This window comes from Hippopotamus amphibius, chromosome 14 (assembly GCF_030028045.1).
Source record: "Hippopotamus amphibius kiboko isolate mHipAmp2 chromosome 14, mHipAmp2.hap2, whole genome shotgun sequence".
Classification (NCBI taxonomy): domain Eukaryota; kingdom Metazoa; phylum Chordata; class Mammalia; order Artiodactyla; family Hippopotamidae; genus Hippopotamus; species Hippopotamus amphibius.
Genome location: NC_080199.1, coordinates 72,807,308 through 72,824,784, shown reverse-complemented (window position 1 = coordinate 72,824,784; position 17,477 = coordinate 72,807,308). Strand labels below are relative to the sequence as shown.

At 45.3% G+C, this 17,477-nt stretch overlaps 1 protein-coding gene across 1 annotated transcript in view; it reads left to right on the top strand.

Annotated features, from left to right (window-relative positions):
- Positions 1-14,876: 14,876 nt before the first annotated feature.
- The window catches only part of B3GLCT (beta 3-glucosyltransferase), a 104,880-nt gene continuing 102,279 nt past the window's right edge, over positions 14,877-17,477 (top strand). The window contains exon 1 of the mRNA XM_057707497.1: positions 14,877-15,072. Coding sequence (XP_057563480.1) covers positions 15,000-15,072 — 73 coding nt within the window. The 5' untranslated portion in view covers positions 14,877-14,999. The remainder of the gene's footprint in view (positions 15,073-17,477) is intronic.

Here is a 17,477-nt window from a genome sequence, read left to right as displayed (position 1 = left end):
ATAAGTTTGTTTTCTACATCTGTAACTCTGTTTCTGTTCTGTAGATAAGTTTACTTGTACCCCTTTTTTTTAGATTCCACATATAAGCAGTATCATATAGTATTTGTCTTTGTCTGACTTACTTCACTTAGTATGACAATCTCTAGGTCCATCCATGTTGCTGAAAATGACAGTATTTTGTTCTTTTTTATGGCTGAGTAATATTCCACATACCCCATCTTATTTATCCATTCCTCTGTTGATGGACATTTAGGAGGCTTCTATGTCCTGGCTATTGTAAATAGTGCTGCAATGAACTTAGGGGTGCTTTTATATTTTCAAAATATGGTTTTTTCCCAGGTACATGCCAAGGAGTGGGATTGCTGGATTGTATGGTAGCTAACCATATTTCTGTTGTTCTCCAGAGAGGAGGTTGGGGAGAATCCTGGGTGCCCCTTCTAGCACCATATTAACTCTCATGGGTCTTAGGCACTGTTGTCTTCATGAGCCCCTTTTCCCATAAAATTAAAAACTATATTTTACTACTGCATTGATAAAAAGATGGATCTATTAATATTATATATTAAAACATTTTCTTTGGCCTAAAAATTTTTGTTTCTTCTGATTTTAAAAAGACGTAATACATTGCCCTGGGGCCCTAAAAGAATTGTGGGCCCCAGACACCATGCCTGCTGTGCCCAGTGGGGGAGTGGACCCTGGACCCTTCACAGAATTAACATCCCCATCCTCCCCGCTCCTTCCCACAGGAATCTGTAAGGGCCTTTGGGTCCCTCAAGACCTTTATGATGTGGCCTCTAAGCTGGATCAAGGCGAGGCATTCATTGCTGTGCTGGGGGTCACCCTCTACAACAGGCTGAGAACTCATCAGTGGTCGATTTCCATGCCTAGCTGGGTTTGCCCCAATTTTACACAGCGAGCATCAGGTGTGAACCTGGCCTCGATAACACTGCTAGTATCCAAAATAACTCAAATTTTGCATCAACATATAAAACTTTAACCCTTTCATTTGTTTTTCCCACAGGGAAATTTAAGTTGAAGGGACAAAGGAAAGATGTTTTTGTTATTGTTGTTGTTTCTTTTCCCCCTATTCTTCAAAATCTGGCCAGAGCAGTCACAGGTGCTTGGTGGATTCTGGATTCTTTATTCAGTTGCTCAGCCCAGGCCACCTTCAACCCATGTAACCCCTTCAGTGGCCCCCGTGGGCATCATTGGGGGGGGGGGTCACTTGTAGTTTCGTTCTCCTCCTTCCAGGTACCTCATGGGATAGTACTTTCCCTTTACGTTTGGACATGGCCATGTGGCCTATTTTGGTTAACAGCGTGGGAGCAGGAATGTCTTGTGTTACCTCTTGGTGAAAGTCAAGACAGCTTGTGCATGTGACCATGTTCTCTTTCCCTGCCCTGGGTCCCCCATGTGGCAGATGATGGGGCAGAGGCTCATGTCTCTGGGTGAGGACACCAGAGAGCAGAACCGCCTGATGTGGACATGCGTTATGAGCAAAAAATAAGCCTATATTATTTGTTTTTGAGTTATTTGTCGATGAAGCAAAACAGGCTAGAACACTGCCATAGCTGTATTTCTCCATTTCTGGGTCTCTTTTGTGTCTCTCTTTTCTAAAGTTCTCTGAGGTCAGTATGCAACATAAAAATGTAACAGTGTGCATCAGATTGTAATATGGTTCAACTGTGTTCAGTGTTCTGCTTGTGGTAATCCTTCCTAGAAAGGTTGACACGTCCCCTCCCTCATGTGTGGCCGTGCAACTCACTTTGCCCAAAGAGATGTGAACAAAAGTGATGTGCATTTTGTTGTATTTTTTTCCCCTTCTGCTGTGGCAACTGCCAAGGTCCCAGGCAGAGGCTGCTGTATCATCTTGTGTCCTAGAGTCAGAATGACGTGGAGAAGAACTACAGCTAAACCTTGATGGACACATAGTATGAGAGAGGGGGGTCTTTTGTTACTTCTGTATAGCATAGCCTAACCTGACAGATACATCACCTCAAACCCACAAAATTTCAAAAACACCAGCACATCACAGAACTGAATATCACCATTATCGGAAAAGAGGAATTTTCAGACCTTCTCATCATTTTCAGTCTCCCTCCCCATAGTGGATGGGATACTTTAACCCATATTTATCTGTATGCTCAAGCACTTCAGTGCTTCTGCAGAAGGAGAACTTACTGAATGATTAGAATTCAAGACAATCCCTGGCCTGCGCTTTGCTAGTGAGCTGTGTTGTTGGTCTTAAAGGTCTGGACTGACAAGACCTACTCTCTTGTTTACATTCTGCCTCCTCAGGGCCTTGCTTGTCATTTCTGCCCGTTTGATTGCCTGGGTGAGTGGGCTTGCTCTGCTCTACCAATTTAGCCACCTTAGACTTGGAAGGGAAGGATTGGAAGAAAAACCTTCTGTTAAGTCTCCTGGCCTCAACCACATTCAGCCATACGCACCCAGCCTAACTCCAGCTTAGCTGTGGGGGTTGTAATTCTAGCAGTTCTTCAGCTACTGTTCCTTGGGTGTAGGACACAGGAATAAATCCCAAGGGGGAAGGATGAATGAGTGGTCTATTACCCTAAACACCAGCTCAAACCCTAAACAGCTCATTTAATAGCATACAATCTACTATTCATTTCCTTATCTGTAGGGTTTCCCCAAACAAAAGCAGCATTCCTAATAGCTCACCCATATTACTGTTACCAAACAGCCCTAACAGAAATGTAATGTTGTCTTGAGGGAGAAGTAAACAAAGAACAAAATAAAGAATAAGTGCTCAGCTAAGACTCTTTATGGACCTATTTCAAGTTAGCCTTTTTTTTTTTTTTTAATTATTAAAGGGTATGTTTTGGAGGTTTCTTGGCAGGATGCTGGAAAATGAAGCTGTAGAACATGGTGCAGAGTTAACACTCACCAGGCACCTCCCCATCAGGCAGGTGCACTTAGGCTGTCGTCAGAGAACTCACACACTTAATTATTAACACTTTAATGATTATTAACACGTTGTTTCCTGATTAGCTTGGCCATCAGCAGTATTATTTAAACAACTAGAATGAACACCATGAAGGACCACAACACAACAATATTTTTTAAAGATTCTATTTTTTAATAAGTGTTCACAGATAATTCTCATAAGAAAAAGCACTGAGCCTTGAATGCTCAAAGAATTTTCAGAAATGGGAATTGTGACTGTCTAAGGTATATTCCTTTTTTTTTTTTTTCTGACTCAAGACTTGTGTGAATAACTGGGCTTCTGGCTTGTTTGGGGAGAATTTTACATTTGCAAATTAATGACCCAGTCGTAGCTGAGATGGTAACGTCCAAATACTTCATTTCAAAACAAACCCTGGAATTTTTTAATAGCCCAGGCCTGGGATTGGATAGTGTTCATTTGTGCCCTAAGGCATACATCCAAGACTGACAGGAGAAAACCCAGCTGAGCACATGTGTCAGGACAGTTTGAAGGAGAGCAATTTGCCTGAGTTTAAACCGGATTTTTCAGTAAGTCATTCAATGCACCAATGTCTACAATCAGCCATTCCTGAGAAATTATGGGAACTTGGAACTATTTGTAAAAAATGATTTCTAATGTTATATAAGTTAATTCAACAGATATTTATAAGCATCTGCTTTGCGTCAGGCACTCTGTGGATACAAGGGAAATTAGACAGGGTATTGAAACAGAATTATAATAGGATGTGATAGATGCTATGAATATGATAGAACTATGCTGAAAGGGGGGTCCCAGGCTGGAGGTAGGGGAGGGACAGGAAAAAAATATTAGAACTTGTCTTTATATTTTTTATCTCATACTTTAAATTTTTCTATTTTGGTAAGTTTTTAGATGACATAATTGGTCCAGTGACACACATCATTTATGAATAGACGTAGGTAGCTGTGGTGTATAATTGGTCGTTAGACTCACTGCTAAATGAGACCAGAAACAGGAATCATTTGATCTGAGGTGCGGAGGACTCAGAATAACATCCCTGAGTAAGCAGTATTTGATCTGGATGCCCCAGGAAGCCTGTGATTTTGCCAGGCAGAAAAGCAGGGGGACCATGTTAGTCAGATGAAAAATACTGCAGTGTTTCTCACACGTGTGAAAGAATGTGATGCTGTTACAAAATGTGGGCGGGCTGGAGAGAGCCTTGCATCCATAGTGGGACCAGCGAGGGGCGGGAGAGGAGGACCAGGTGGTGGAAAGGTGGAGAGGGACTTTGTTTGCCGAGTTCTTGGACCTGTGTTTTACCCCCTGTGAGGACAGGAGGGGAGGAAAGAGAAGGGTGGCTGATCACACCTTCCCACAGCCCACGGGGCCAACCTGTGGGATCCTCTTCCTAGTTGTGATGTTGAGTGGGTCTCCCTTTGTTGGAGGAAGAAGGAATGAGAATCCAAAACTCTCCTGCTGCACCGAACCTCTAAAACATACCCACCCCCACCCCGCCCCAGCAGAAGAGGGCCTTGGGTTTTTAACCCTTGGACCATAATGGTCCTGCAGCAGCCTGTAGCAAATCCATACTTTTGGTGAGCACATTGTTGATCTCACACATGGGGTTAGATAAGCATTATCTTTGAACACACGCTCTTTTCCACTGCTAATAACATGTTATTCCTATGACTAGATCTCTAAAATCACAAATAACCAAATCGTGACGTCAATGCCCTCCCCCCCCCCCTTTTTTTTTGCCCACGCTGTGTGGCTTGTGAGATTTTCAGTTCCCCACCCAAGGATTGAATCTGGGCCCTCGGCAGTGAGAGCAAGGAGTCCTAACCACTGGACTCCCAGGGAATTCCCTCAAATGCCCCCTTGGACAGTCTGTAGGCCTTTACATTATTGGCAACATTTTTGTTCTAGTTCCGGTCTTAGTTGCAAGTAGCAGAAATCACTCAGGTTGATTTAAGGAGAAGAGGAACAGAAGGGCATTGGGTAGCTCATATAATCTGGGGGGATTGGACCGTGGATGTTGGGGAGGAGCAGGGAACCAGGCCTGAAAGCCAGACAGCCAAGAATAAGTTCCCAAAATCCTGCTGGAGATTGATCCGCGGAATCTGGTGCTGGCCCTGAGTATCGCTCCTTATGCTGCTCCAATACTGGATGGCCTGTCGCTGCTGCCACAGTTCAATGCAGTGTTCCATGCAGCGTCCCTAGCCTCTTGTTCAGAGCCTGGGGCATGAGTGTCTGATTGGCAGGGTCAAGGTTATGCCCCCACTCCCTCCTTAGCTGCAGGGGAGGCTGGGAAAGTGATCAGGCTTTGTCCAGTAAGGCGAGAAATTCCCTCAATGTAGCAAAGGGCTGAGATGCTGGAGAGTCAAAAGGAATTCCCTGGCGCTCCAGTGGTTAGGGCTCTGTGCTCTCACTGCCAAAGGTCCAGGTTCAATCCCTGGTCAGGGAACTAAGATCCCACAAGCCACTCAGTGTGGCCAAAACAAAACAAATGAGAGCTACATGTTCACTTGCTAGCTCCTTCTGAAATGTCTGGTCTGGCTCCTCCTCCCACCTGTTGGAATGCTTTGTCACTAGCTTCTCTTCCTCCCCTTGGCCCTTAAATGAGGACCGCCCCTGTGATATAAAAACGTATTAGGTCTTTTTCCTTGGTTCCTGGCAAAAAGCTCCTAAAATCCTTGGAACTTCCTGAGTGATAAGGGTAATAGGAGTTTCTTTTGTTCTAATGAAGTGACTCTGGGGTGGGCCCCTAGATACTTGAGGGTGGGGGCTGGTTGCCAGAAAGACCAAGGCTTAATTAGAAGCTTGGAACTTTCAGCACCCTCCCACCCCTCTAATCACTCCCAACCTCCAGGGAAGAGAGAGATTGAGGCTAGAGGCTGGAGTTAATCACCAATGACAAATCAATCATGCCTCATAATGAAACCTCCATGAAAACCCCTAAATGATGGCATTTGGAGTGCTTCCAATTTGGCCAGTACTTCCATGTTCCAGAAGGGTGGTGCACCCCAATTCAATGGGGACAGACGCTCCTGTGCTTGGGACCCTTTTGGATGTCACCCAATGCATGCTGGTTGTTCATATACATCTTTTGTAATAAATTGATAAACCTAAGGAGACTGACTTCCTCAGTTCCGTGAGTTGTTCCAGGAAATCACTGAATCTGAAGAGGAGGTTGTGGGAACCTCACATTTTCAGCCTCTCGGTCCGTTGGCATCTGAAATGGGGCAGTCTGTGGAACTAGGCTTTTAACTTGTGGGATCTGACACGGAGTCCAGGTAGATGGTGTCAGAATGGATTTGTTGGACACCTGGCTGGTATCAGAGCGTTGGAGATGCAGCGTCGGAAAAGTACTTGGTGTCGAGAGGGAAAAACTGAACAGCGCTCAGGATGGTGCCCCTAACTTGGTGTTCTGCTGTTTTCCACTCTCTGCTCTTCAGGATGCCTGTGAACTTTCTTTCCAGTTCTTTTGCGGATCGCTTCAAATCTGTACCTCAGTCACTGACCCTTCTCTTGGTTTCAGTCCTCATGTCTATCTGCCTACCGAATATTTCTGTTCAGCTGCTCCCCCCCACCCCAGATGCAGTTTGTCTAATGCAGAAAACAGAAATACAGAACGTGTTCTTTTCCCTCACGTCTCTGACCGTGGTACTTTGGCACTCAGATTCCAAACGTCACAATCACGCTTAATTTCTTCTGGTTAATCCTCAGTCTTTCGATTTATCCTTCACGATGACTCCTGCATTCCCTTTCTTTTCCTAATTCTGCAGCCACGGCTCTAGTTTGGCTCTTTGTCGTCTTATGCCTGGACCATCACAACGGTCTTCAAACCACCTCACTGCCGTCTGTCTGTCTGTCTACACTCTCTGGTGCATCCGGATTCTCCCACCAGAGCCTTCTTCATGGGCTACTTTGATGAGGGTCAGCCTGTCAACAACATAAATTTTCCCTACTGACACTCAGAGGAAGTACAGCTTTGTAAGCTTGCCGTTCAAGGCCTCAACCGTCTTTCCTCATCTTGCTTCATATATTCTATGATTTAACCTCAAGCATTTCAGCAGACTGAGGGATGCTACCTGAAGGGATCATAGAAAGAAGATGCTGATTCCAAACATTGAGAGGTCCTTTTAAATTCTGTGCCTGCAACGTGCTCTTCTCTTCCAACACCACCCCATGAAAGGGAACTTGAGCTGAGATGGCGGCCAGCCCGGAGGTCACCCACGATGCAGAACGGCTGGGCTGGTGGGGTGTCTGGGCCAGCAGCAGACCTGGCAGGACCAAGAAAGCCTTGGTAGCTTCAAGCCACTGAAATTTTTGGGTTGTTTGTTACCAGAGCATAACGTTGCCCATCTAACTGATACTTTTTGTTTTAAATCCTTAGTGACTAGGAGTTTAAATAGGTAATTGAGAGACAGTGGGATTCTTGGAAATTTGGCGCCTTGAATGCAACAAATCTAAACCAAAACAGGGAGCAATTCAGGGTAAGAGGGAGGGTTTTGGAGTCAGACTGATCAGGGTTTGAATCCTGGCTCCTACAGTTTACAAGTTATATGTCCTGAATTGGCAGTTTTCAAGCATTTTGGTCTTAGGCTCCCTTTATACTCTTAAAAATTATGAGGACCCCAAAGAACTTTTGTTTATATGCATCATGTCTCTGAATATTTGTTGTATTAGATACAAGACCAAAGATTTTTAACAGTGACTTATCAATTCATTAAAAATAACTATATTATCACACGTTAATATATTTTTATAAGAAATAACTATGTCCCCCCAAATTAGAACTGTCATTAATATACATTCTTGAAAATTCTTTAATATCTAGTTTAATAGAAGGTGGATTGTCATATTTGCTTCATTTTATCTGTTGGGATATATAGTTTTGGATGAAGTAAGTGAAGAAAATCCAACTTCATAGATACACAATTGGAAAATGGAAGGGTTTTTAATAATCTTTCCATAAAATTGTGGGTATTCTTTGACATTACACCAAAATTCATCATGATCAAGAGTTTCTTAACGGTTAGATGCAACATGACTCTAAAGCTGTGTCAGTGAACTTCTGTATGGGGTTACATTAAAACCCATTTGCTTTGAATGGAACTTTTTAAAAAACCCATTCATGATTTTGTAACATCTTACATAGGCTGTTTGGAAAATATTGTTTCCCAGAAGTTGCAGGACTTCCAAATGTTGACTACAGTATCAAAAAATCACATTTATTAGCACTATCATTGACATCACTGCAAAGTCTTCAGGGATGGGAGGCTGTGAAGCTCACGGGAGCAGAAACAAGTTGTCCAAAAAGTTCAAGCTTTATGTCAAAGCTTAAATCTTACAGTTGTCACAAATAACACCAGTTGTTTTCCTCGAAGTGGCAGGCTCACTTTATTTTTGAGAAATTGTTTGCCCAGTCCCTAAGGGTGAATAACCATGGTTTACCTATCAGTCTGTCAGCTAAAAGCCATGTTGTGTGAAAAAGGCAGCTAGTTCAGCTTGCAAGTCGAGCAATCACACAGGTGCTTTTGCTTGAGGTAACATCATAGTTTGATATAGAGCAGAAGTACTTATATGTTACACCTCAGTTTGCCCCACAAAATGTTAAAAAGATGTGTGCTCAAGGGTGTAATTTAATAAAATTATTAATTTGTCCTGCTTCAGCAAGGGTCCTCTTAAGTGAACTTGGCTTTTTATTGTTGCCCCTGCCTTCATTAGTGCTAAGGCAGTACCTTTTCCCGTGAATGCTTTTGCACCATTGGTGGGAATTCAACACAGGAAAAAACCCAGGTAATGTTTTAATATTTAGTACTGTTATAAAAAGTTTTGACTTGTGAACCTGGGCACATGAAAGTGTCTTAGGGACCCCAGGAGGATAGCGGACCACACATGAGAACTGCTGACGTGTAAGCCACCTGACCTCTCTAAAATAGGAATAAAACTGTTTAGAGAGTTAAATAAAATATTATTTAATAAGAAATAATGCTTTCATTACTCTAGAAGGTGTGTCAAAAAGGTCTTGCTGTGGTTTATGTCAAAGAGTGTTTTCCCTACATTTTCCTAAAACCAAGAGTTTTATAGTGTCCAGTCTTACATTTAGGTCTTTAAACCATTTTGAGTCTGTTTTTGTGTATGGATTAGGTAGTTTTCTAATTTCATTCTTTTACATGTAGTTGTCCAGTTTGCTTAGCACCACTTATTGAAGAGGCTGTTTAACAGAACATTGTAAACCAATTATACTCCAACAAAAACAAAAACAAACAAACAAAGGAAAGAAATAATGCATGGAGAGTACTTAGTGCCTGGTATATAACAAGTGTTTGTTAAATGTTCGCTACTGCTACTATTAATCTATTGATATTGTGAGGGTATAGCTATCATTTATAATAGTAGTAATGATGATACTCTTATTTTTCCCCATAAACTCATTCCTTTGGCAGCTCTTTGTTTTAGCTAATGGCTCCACCTGTCTCCTGTGGTCCTTCTCTTCACTCCAGCCACTAATCACAAGTACTCTTGATGTGATCTCTGTCACGCCTTCACAATGGTCCCTTTCTCCTATTCCTGCTGCTACCACCCAGCATACAGAGTGTGATTTGGTGGGAAGAAACTGCCGTTAAAGGCAGTTCTGGCTGTTGGTATTTGACCTGCCTGAGACTCAGTTTACTAATCTGTAAAGCGGGAAAAAGAATAGTCATATATATATTTTAGTGAGGGTTAAATGAAATAATGTATTTGAAAGTAACTAACAGAGTGTCTAGCTATGGCAAATGTTCAGTGCATGTTAGCACATTTTAACAATACAATATAAATTCTCCCAATCTATGAGCATGAAATATCTTTCCATTTATTTGTCTTCTTTAATTTCTTTCATTTATGTCTTGCAGTTTTCAGTGTACAGGTCTTTCACCTCCTTGGTTAATTTATTCTTACATATTTCTTTTTGATGCAATTGTAAATGAGATTTTCTTAATTTCTCTTCCTGATAATTCATTATTAGTATATAGAAATGCATATATTTTTCATTTTTTACTGAATTCCTTTATTTTAGTGGTTTTCTTATGAAGTCTTTAGGGTTTTCTGTACATAGTATCATGTAATCTGCAAATAGCACAGATCCTACTGTTGGTGGGAATGTAAATTGGTGCAGCCACTATGGAAAATAGTAAGGAGTTTCTTCAAAAAATTAAAAATAGAACTATCAGATCCAGCAATTTCACTTCTGGTATTTATCTGATGAAAACAAAAACACTAATTTGAGAATATATGCACCCCATATTCACTGCAGAATTATTTAAAATAGCTAAAAGAAGGAAATGACCTAAGTGTCCATTGTTGGATGAATAGGTAAAGAACTTGTGGTATATATTTGGTGGGGTATTATTCAGCCATAAAAAAGAAGTCTTGCCATTCGTGATAATATGAATAAACCTCAAGGACATTATGCTAAGTGAAGTAAGTCAGACAGAGAAAAACATACGCTGTATGATCTCTCTTATATGTGGAAGTTAATATATACATACGCCAAGCTCATAGATGCAGACTGGTGGTTGCCAGAGGCAGGGGGTAGAGTGTGAGAGAAATGGATCAATTTTTTTAAGTCTAAAGAAATTGAATTTTAAAAATGGATCATAGAGGGGAAATAAAATATACTTAAATTGCAAAAAAAAAAAGCTAGATGCAGACATTTCCTGTTGCTCTTGTTGATAGGCCTATTAGGAGCGATTCCTGATCTTTACTGAGAATGGGAGGTTTTATGATTCTAGAAAGGAGAATAAAAGAGCCAAGTAGATAATCTGTTTCTGATCAAAAGTTTCTAGGAGATCACTTAAAAAAAATTTTTTTTTATAAATTTGTTTATTTTTTATTAGTTGCATTGGGTCTTCATTGCTGCACACAGGTTTTCTCTAGTTGCGGAGAGTGGGGGCTACCCTTCGTTGTGGTGCACGGGCTTCTCATTGCGATGGCTTCTCTTGTTGTGGAACATAGGCTCTAGGTGTGCGGGCTTCAGTAGTTGTGGCACATGGGCTTAGTTGCTCCACGGCATGTGGGATCTTCCTGGACCAGGGCTTGAACCCGTGTCCCCTGTATTGCCAGGTGGATTCTTAACCACCCCACTACCAGAGGAGCCCTAGGAGATAGCTTTTTTTGGTGGAGAAGACTTTACACCTTTTTCTATCTTCAAAACAAACAAAAACAGACAAACAAAAACCCAGAATGTCAATGGCTTCAGGTTTCTGGGCTTGTCCTGGGGGCCTACCAAGATGGTAACCTCTGTTTTATTTCCTGGATCTTGTCTCAGGGCTGATAGTCTGTAGGAATCCTGTGGTTAAGCCTCTTTGGGTAAAAATCATGGTTTCGCTTACAATCTTGGTATAGCTTTGGAAGCAAAGGGAGACAAGCTCCTCCAGGGCATGGGAGAGACCCCTGTATTAATTGTCATTGGAGTGTTCCTCCTGAGAGCCTGCAGCAGGGGAGGCCATAGCCACTCGGTCTACTGTACCTAGCAGTGGAGGTTTTCGCCATCTCTTCTCCTGTAGGGGATAAAGATTCCCTTGCTTCCCTAAAGCTTAAAGCCTCAGGTGAAGTGACTGGTTTCTCTCCTATGACCAGGTGTGCGCTGACTCTGGGGGTGTGAGGCATGGTTAGCAGGTGGTTAAATTATGGGTCTGAGAATCACAAAGACCCAGTTTTAGAGATTATAATCCACTGTCAGACCCCAGGCTGGATTTCAGGTTTGGAAAGTAACCCCCAAGGGCACTCATAACTCATAAGGCCACTTTTTTTGTGTGCGAAGAGCATGACCCTCCTGATGCCCTGAGAACGGAGAGCTGGAATCTGTCCCTTGGTCTTTGCTGATTCAAGACAGGATGCCCAGTCTTGGGACAGAGGACGCCGGCTGGGCGGGGCTGGGCATGAAGCCTGCGCCCTTATCATCACTCCCCCACCCACCAGACAACTTTGAGTTTTGCTTTATGCGTGTCTGCCTCTGCTGGGAATGCCTTTCCTCTTTTTCTCAGCCTGGAAACCTATTTTCCCTTTAAGACTCTGCCCCAAAGCCACTTCTGCTTTTCTGACCAAATCCCATGGCACTGATAGATGCTGTTTTCCCCTCTGTAAATTCCGAAGTGTTTCCACCTGTGCTGTAGTATAACGTTACCGCAGGAACCTTACTTCTGAATATTTCTATCTCCCTCACTGGACTGTGTGTTCTTGCGCCCAAGGCCAGGCTTTATGCTCTTTGTATCTGCCCCAGAGCCTAGCAATGGGCATGTCAGCTAGAAGGCATTCAGCGTCAGTTGAATGACAAATGGAGCCCAGTCTTTTGGGCCTAAAGTATAGTTATTATGAGATCAGAAACCATCTGTTTGGAACTTATTAGATATCTTGTCTATCCATGGTTTTCTGCATATATCTTTATATTTTCCTTTAGTATTTAGAGAATTCTTTTAAAAATTACCAGTCTGGTTTTTTTCTTTTCTTGGCTGTGCCGTGAAGCATGTGGGATCTCAGTTCCCCAGCCAGGGATCAAACCCATGCCCTCCCCAAATTACCTGTTTCAATCATGATGCAATAGCTCCCCCCCCCCCCAAGTAGGTGACACCCTGTTCTACCCCTGCACAAGGGAAGGGTATACTTTTGAGGGCCAGTGTGTGGGGAGCATCTGGAATTCAGGTCAGTGAACCCCAGGAAGGCAGAGCTGTGACCTGCCCTTTTTTCCATCACAGTCTTACAGTGCATGAAATTAATTCCTCTCTGTTGAAAGGTGTCCCCTTACAGTTGGTGTTTCAGGCGCTGAGGCAGGCAGGCATCACCAGGAACATTAGTGTCCCCGCGAGCACGTTTTGTTCCAGGAAACTCTCAACCTGTGATCGGGAGGGAACACTTCCAGCAAGTCCATTAATCATATGACTAGAGTAAGTGAAAGGTAATCCTTTTTAACATGTGAGTTATGAAGCTTTGTGATGTGCCGTTTATCTGTGTCTACTGTGGGAAGGAAGAACGCCAGGGCAAGCTGATGACTTAGATGGTGCTCTCGGCTGTATTTAGGGCTGTTTCCCACACCTCTACTCCACATGATGAATTTGGATGAAAATTTTGGTTAAGCATCTAGAGTTGCTTGTTTCCAAACACGGAGTAGGTATGTGAATGCATAACCAGTAAGGAAGCTGCTTAATTTCTAGGCTTCTGTGTCTGTTTAAACACCTTTGTTTGTGTATGTGTGTGTGTTTTTAAACGATTAATTAATTAATTAAATTTATTTATTGGCTACATTGGGTCTTTGTTGCTGTGCACAGGCTTTCTCTAGTTGCGGTGAGCAGGGACTACTCTTCGTTGCTGTGCATGGGCTTCTCATTGTGGTGGCTTCTCTTGTTGCGGAACACAGGCTCTCAGGCTTCAGTAGTTGTGGCGCACGGGCTTAGTTGCTCCGTGGCATGTGGGATCTTCCTGGAGCAGGGATTGAACCCGTGTCCCCTGCATTGGCAGGTGGATTCTCAACCACTGTGCCACCAGGGAAGTCCCTAAACACCTTGATTTAATGTTTAATATCTAACATATGTGAAGAATATTTTCTTGGAAGAAAGCTAAACAGCTCTGGAAATTGGAAAACTTCTAGAACTCTAAACCAGACAGGTGGGTTTTAAAGGATAGAAGGGATCAATGCAGTCAACCATAAATTTAAAAAGCTTCACTAAAAAATGGAAGGAAGGAGTCCTACATTTCTTTTCCTTGCAGCCACAAACCTTGGCTGAATGGAACCAAATGGCACTATTTGCATTCACACAAAATAGAAAGCACAAAATATGCAGTTCCCAGTTTTAAGAAGTCAACATAAACCAGAGAGAGAAACCCCCTTGTCTCCAGACTTCCTTTTAAAACACTTGTAGCCACTGTTGTAAGGACAGATGACCATACTGGCCTCGTGTATTGAAGGTTAAACCTCCCAGTGACCATTCACGTTTATGGGTCTCAAGACACCAAACATTCACGTGGACCTGCTTCTCTGTCTCCCCCACGTCTTACTGGTATCCCTGGGGCCTGGCACTGGTCTTCATGTAATGTTTAGCAAGTGGGTGAATGTTGCGTGTCCATGTGGTAGATACTGGTGTTCATAGGGTGCTTGGCACAGTCCCGGGCATATAGTGGGCATCCAAAAACTATGACGAAGTACCAGTGAAAACATGGATGTGACCTTCAGGAGGTCATGGTCTAAACTCAGGTTCACCTGGGGACAAGAGGGACTTTGCAAAGGAGGTTTCTGTGCTCCCTCTGCTTTTCTCGGTTCCAGTGTAATTTATTTTTTATCAGACTTTTGAATAAAAGTTCCTCTCCCTTCCATTATGGTGAACACTGAAAATTACATTTATACAAAATGACATTTACACAAACTTCTATTAAAGGCCAAATTCCAGGCCTAAGCTATTGGCAAAATTCCATTAAAAAAGAGAATATGAAGTAAATTAGTTGAGCTGATTAAAAACACCTTCATCAAAGCAGAACATTGGTGCCAACAATACTGAGTTGAATTATTGATTTTTTTTTATAGCAGATGGTACATTAACAGGGAAGAAAAGTGATTCTCCTTTCCTTCCTCTGCCGCCCATCCCCCCCAACCCCCGCTTCACTTTGGGGATAAGAAGGGGCACTAGTGACCTACTGCTGGCGATCAAGCAGAGGGAGGTGATGGAGTAAGGTGGGAGCGCACGGAGAGAGAGGATGGGGCCTAGGTGAGGGAGAGGAAGGAGGAGGAGGCGTGGAGGCCGAGGGAGCAGAGGTCAGATGCCTGGAAGCAGGGCGCTGTCCCCGCGGAGGAGCGGCCACCTCCTCCCGCGCCCGGGCCGCGGACCTCAGCCACAGCCGCGAGCACGAGGGCGCTCCCGCGACCAGCCGCCAGAGGGCGCGTCCGGAGCCGGCGCGGAGCTGGGGGAGGGAGGAGGGGAGCCGGCAGAGAGGGGTCAGCTGCGGCGGCAGGGGCGGCGGCGGCGGTAGCGGCGCAGCTCCGCTCCCCGCGCGTCTCCAGTCCCCGCGCCCGGAGAGGGCGCGCAGCCCCGCTGCCGGCATGCGGCCGCCCGCCCGCCGCAGCCGCCGCCTGGCGCTCCCGGCACTGCTCTCGCTGCTCGCCTGCTCCCTGGGTAAGTAGCGGGCGGCCCGGGCGCGCACGGGAGAGGCGTGGGCTCCCCGGGCGCAGCCGCCTGCGCCCCGCGTCCGCACCCGGGGAGCCGCCGGGCGGCCCGGCCGCGCCCCGCCCCGCGGGCGCCCGCGCCCCGCCGCCCCGTCCCCGCCGCGCCCGCGGCTGCGCCCTCTCGCGGAGCCCCGGCTGGACCCGTGTCCCCCGACCTCGGGGCCCCGGGGCGCGCCTTCCCGGCCCCTGCGGGTTCGCGGGGTCCCGCCGCCGCAGCCCCCGCCCGACCCGCGTCTTCCCGCTTCCTTCCGCCGGGAGCGGGCGGCCGGCCCGGCACGAGGGCGCGGCGCCCACCCCCACAGGAAGCGCGGAGCGAATGTGCAACTGCGAGAAACTTTGGAGAGAGGGAAGCGGCGGCCGCGGGCCCGCCCCCCCACCTTCCGCCAGCGCCCCGCCGGCCCCCCGCGCCCCGCGCCGGCGGCAGAGGCTGGAGGCGGGCGGGCTGCGCGGCCCGGGCCCCCGCGCGCTCCGCCCCGCCCCGCCCGCCCGGCCCGGCCCGGCCCGTGGGGGCGACTGCCAGGGCTCCCCGCGGCGTCCCGCGGACCTGCCCTGGCCCCCCTAGGCTGGGATGCCCACCGGGCACCAGCCCCTTCTGCGGGTTCCTTGACCAGGAAGGGAGGACCGGGTGTCCGGCTGGGCCTCCGTGTGGCCGTCGTGGCGTGGGGGAGGCCGTGGGGCAGCCTTCCCGAATCTTGCGTTTTCATGGGGGGGAAGTGAGAGAACACTTATGTAAAACAGTGCTTGTGTGCTGCTGCTGTCGTGCCCCCTTTTCCTTTCATGCTCCTCACAGGAGCGTGCTCCCCGCTTTATCATAAAATAATGTGATGAAAGTTTTTTAGAAGATCATTGCAATTGACTTTCATGATGAGATGTGTTCAAGTGTGAAAGCTTGGAGGAAAAATTATTCCTTCTCAGTCTTCTCAGGGTGGTTGTCTTCTATCCCAGACTTTTGTGTTTACAGCCTGTTAAGAGGCAGTAATTTCAGATTTTTAGAAATGGCAGACTGGTGTCATTTAGGAAAAGACGTCGCGTCGTTGCACACTGTTGTTTTGGTAGCCCGCCGGAACCTTGACTGCCGTTTTGATTTGGCCTTAAACTCTCCGAATAAGGACCTTGTCTGTGTACCCCTGGCATGTCTATAGGAGCTCAGTAAGTGTGGGAAAATCGAGGGGGATTAATTGGTAATTGTTCATACGCGTGATTAAGTAAGTAATGTAATTAAAAATGTTTGGGCACCTTGGGCAGAGAAGACTTTAATTGATGGTGGGGAGCAACTAAACTTGGCGGGGATCAGCTTTAGTGGAAGAAAGAATGCATTGCTGGTGGAGGGGGGAGCAGCCCTGGGAGAAGGGGAGGCTGGAGGGGTGGGACCTCGGCTAAGGGACCCCTGCCTGCATCAGTTGGCCTGCTGCCAAGACGGTTTGCAACTCACCAAATGGGGTGGGTGGCAGCTGAAATTGGCATTCTATTTATAGCCCTGCATTTTGTAAGGATGTACTGGGGGCATAATACATGTATATAATATATTCACTATAGGCTGACGTGCACACTTGTGTTGCTGTGTGTATCTATTTTTCACTGCACGCAAGGGAATATCTGCACTGTCCATACTTGATAATACATTAAAGGACATTCAGAATGAACTCAAATGTCCACACATTTTTAGAGATGTCTATTAGCCTTGTGAAGTTGTCAGATAAGCACAATAAATAAGACATAAAACCTATTAAAAGGTCCCTGTGAGACATTTGGCTTTGTGAACTGGCTTTCATGGGCTGGTACAAACAGGAAGCTGTATTCTTCCAGGTCTGAAGTCAATCTTGAGTTCCTTTTGTTGAGCTCTGCTTTGATGTTGCGGAGGGGCAGGGAGTAATAAAAAGCTGTGGTACCCAGTCTTTGTATATCTTGAAATAAGAATTCTTGGACTCTTGCTGAAATAGAGAACATGATAGGAGTTCCAAGGCATGTGAATAATCCAGGCAAAGTCAAAATACCTTAAATATTCCCTTAGAAGGGGGGCGGGGGCTTGACTGTATATAGTTTAGTTTTCCCACAAATTGTGGTATATTCATTTGAGCTTTTAGAGAAAGGTCAACATAGAACATTTATTTTAAACCCATATGGTTATACAAACCAAACCCACTGCAACTTCAGTTCTAAAGTCCAAAGCCAGTACTAGTCTCAGAAGATTTATTCACACCTTTAGGTCAGCCAGTGTGTGGTTTCTCATAGCTTAGAGTCTCGGTTTTCTCATATAGAATGGGAGGCATAGACTAGATAAAATATTAGAACTTTGCCGTCCCTTACAGTTTTAACTGATTCTGTTGTAGCAGAGTCTGCTGTCTGCTACACCAC